Here is a 2,678-nt window from a genome sequence, read left to right as displayed (position 1 = left end):
CACAATCCATGTCAAAAAATGGATAATGTAGCTATGGAAGGCAGCCATCTTGTTTTTTTTTTTTTTGCGTGCCTATCGGGCTTTTTGTAAAAAGTAGGTCAAGAAGAAAATGTGTTCCAAATTTGATGCTTCTATCACAAAGTGAAAGATTGTTCCACTTGCTGCATTATGAGACAAGGTACGGAAACAAATGGTATAAGCCCAAATTCTTCCCTTAAAGAGCCAAAAATGAATCTAATAAATCTAAAATAAAAATAAATGTTATGTCACTTTACATTGAATTCAAATTCAAGTTCCAGTTGAATACTTTTGTTGCCATGTCAACAGAGTTGATTGGAATTTGAAAAGTATCATCATTTTGTCAGGATGCCAGGTGTCAGGTGACCCCGGCTACTCTACTCATAAACCCCCTAACCCCCCTACTCTACTCACTCATAAACCCCCCAACCCCCCTACTCTACTCACTCATAAACCCCCCAACCCTACTCTACTCATAAACCCCCAAACCCCCCTACTCACTCATAAACCCCCCAACCCTACTCTACTCATAAACCCCCAAACCCCCCTACTCACTCATAAACCCCACTACTCACTCATAAATCCTCCAACCCCCCTACTCACGGGCCTGTTGATCTCCCACTATCCCAACCCCAGTTCGGTCCTCCAAATGTACAGCCGGCATGAAGGCAGTATTAACATGAACAAGGCGGCCAAAACAAAATGGAAGGCGGGCCTCAAATTGAGCAGCCCAGGTTTAGGCAATGTTGCTGCTGATAACAAGAAGGTGTTTTTAGCAACCTTCTGTTAACACTACCTTTATTAAAATAACAACCTTATATAATACTACCTTAGTTAAAGTTACATTCTTATATTACACTAAAAAAAACAATCTACAAGCCAACTCCGGGTTTGTTAGCTACATTGACGGTGCTTTGTTTTATGTGTAGGGTAGAAAAAAGCAGAGGCACACTCAAGGGCTTGATACTAATACAAATTTGTATTGAGAGCCGAGGTTTTTACAACAAGTCTACAGACAAAAAACTGGGAAACAAACGTTTCGAAACGTTTGTTTCCCAGTTTTTGAAAACACGGTCTACTCCATAGGATTATAATGTAAAACGGACGCCAGCAGCTGTGAAAAACACGCTTAGTCTGAACTGTGCATTTGTGTGTCTGGTCTCAAATGTATTGGGGGAAGTGACTGATATGATTGGTGGTGTTTTGACATTTCTGATCGTGATCAAGTTTTCTCTTGACTAGTTCTACGTTTCCCCAGACTTTCAGGCAAGTGTTATTTAAATAAACTCCTGGTGTACTTACAAACTTTTCAATGCCTCGTTTTATGAGTAAAGAACATAGTTGTACTACTGTAGAAGTTTCGTACCATTCAGGGCATTATTAGTGGGGTAATTTACGAGATAAAAGTAGGTTCCATTACGCCTACAGAAAGTCATTCGTTTCTGACAGCGCTACTCGACCAGGGTTCGACCAAGGGAAAACACGTTCTGGGAGGGTGTTTGGCTCGGGGTCATGGTGCAAAGGACCCTAGGGTGAAATTACTCCGAACCATCGCTTTAATCAAAAAGAAAGCTGATGGCAGAAATTGAAGAGCTCATGAGTAGAAATGGGGTTGATGCATTGGCTAACTCTACGTCCAACCCCGACCCACAAGACCACTAACCCAACCCATCAGGACCACTAACCCAACCCACAAGACCACTAACCCAACCCACAAGACCACTAACCCAACCTATCAGGACCACTAAACCCAACCCATCAGGACCACTAACCAAACCCATCAGGACCACTAACCCAACCCACAAGACCACTAACCCAACCTATCAGGACCACTAAACCCATCCCTATCCCTGCAGAGCGCAGTCCAGGAGAGTGTCATCCTGCACAGGGAAGGGCATGGTGACCTGCAGCTGCACCTGGTCTTCCATGGTGCGCTGGATGGTGTCATAGGCATTAGAGTTACCGGACCAGCAGCGCCTCGCGACCTGCCAATCACAAACACGTCCCATTCAATTACAGAGTCTCTTATACACGTATGGGATAATGCCCGACGAGGTGTCAATTATCAGAAATAAATGGACGACGCGGAGGCGTGAACCGTCCGACGCAAAGCGGAGTCCATTTATTTCTGATAATGGACGCATCAAAGGGCATTATCCCGTTTATACCATGGTCACTTACGAAATAAATAAATATGAAATCAATTATTAATACTAAATGAGTTTTAGAGCTAAAATCGTTTTTTCAGCTGTTAATCGCAACACTGTGGAATGTTGATAAGTCACAGCTGAGCGGACTAACATAATCATTTTATAGGTGTAGTATATCACTTTTTAAACGACACCCTAGACCATGGTATAAGTTCCATTAACATATCCCAGTTCAACATGAGGCGAGCTAGAGTTAGAGTTAGATTTGCAGCTAGAGTTAGAGTTAGGGCTAAAGTTAGGGTAAGAGTTAGGTTACAGCTAGAGTTAGAGTTAGGGCTAAAGTTTAAGTTAGGGCCAAGTTAGGGTTAATGTATAGGGTTAGAGTTAGGGGTTAATGTATAGGGTTAGTGTATAGGTTTAGAGTTAGGGTTAATGTATAGGTTTATAGTTAGGGGTTAATGTATAGGGTTAATGTATAAGGTTAGAGTTAGGGGTTAATGTATAGGGTTA

At 42.3% G+C, this 2,678-nt stretch overlaps 1 protein-coding gene across 1 annotated transcript in view; it reads right to left on the bottom strand.

Annotated features, from left to right (window-relative positions):
- Positions 1–1,047: 1,047 nt before the first annotated feature.
- The window catches only part of uroc1 (urocanate hydratase 1), a 60,637-nt gene continuing 59,006 nt past the window's right edge, over positions 1,048–2,678 (bottom strand). Inside the window, exon 19 of the mRNA XM_076267881.1 lies at positions 1,048–2,003. Within this exon, the coding sequence (XP_076123996.1) occupies positions 1,863–2,003 (141 nt within the window). The 3' untranslated portion in view covers positions 1,048–1,862. The remainder of the gene's footprint in view (positions 2,004–2,678) is intronic.

The sequence above is a fragment of the Alosa pseudoharengus genome, unplaced genomic scaffold (genome assembly GCF_046254945.1).
Source record: "Alosa pseudoharengus isolate Yale_2024_CS ecotype anadromous, Long Island Sound unplaced genomic scaffold, YU_APseudo_1.1 YU_APseudo_1.1_scf_5, whole genome shotgun sequence".
In the NCBI taxonomy this organism is placed as follows: Eukaryota; Metazoa; Chordata; class Actinopteri; order Clupeiformes; family Clupeidae; genus Alosa; species Alosa pseudoharengus.
Note: the sequence above shows the minus strand (reverse complement) of the source record. Positions and strands in the feature narration are given on the sequence as shown.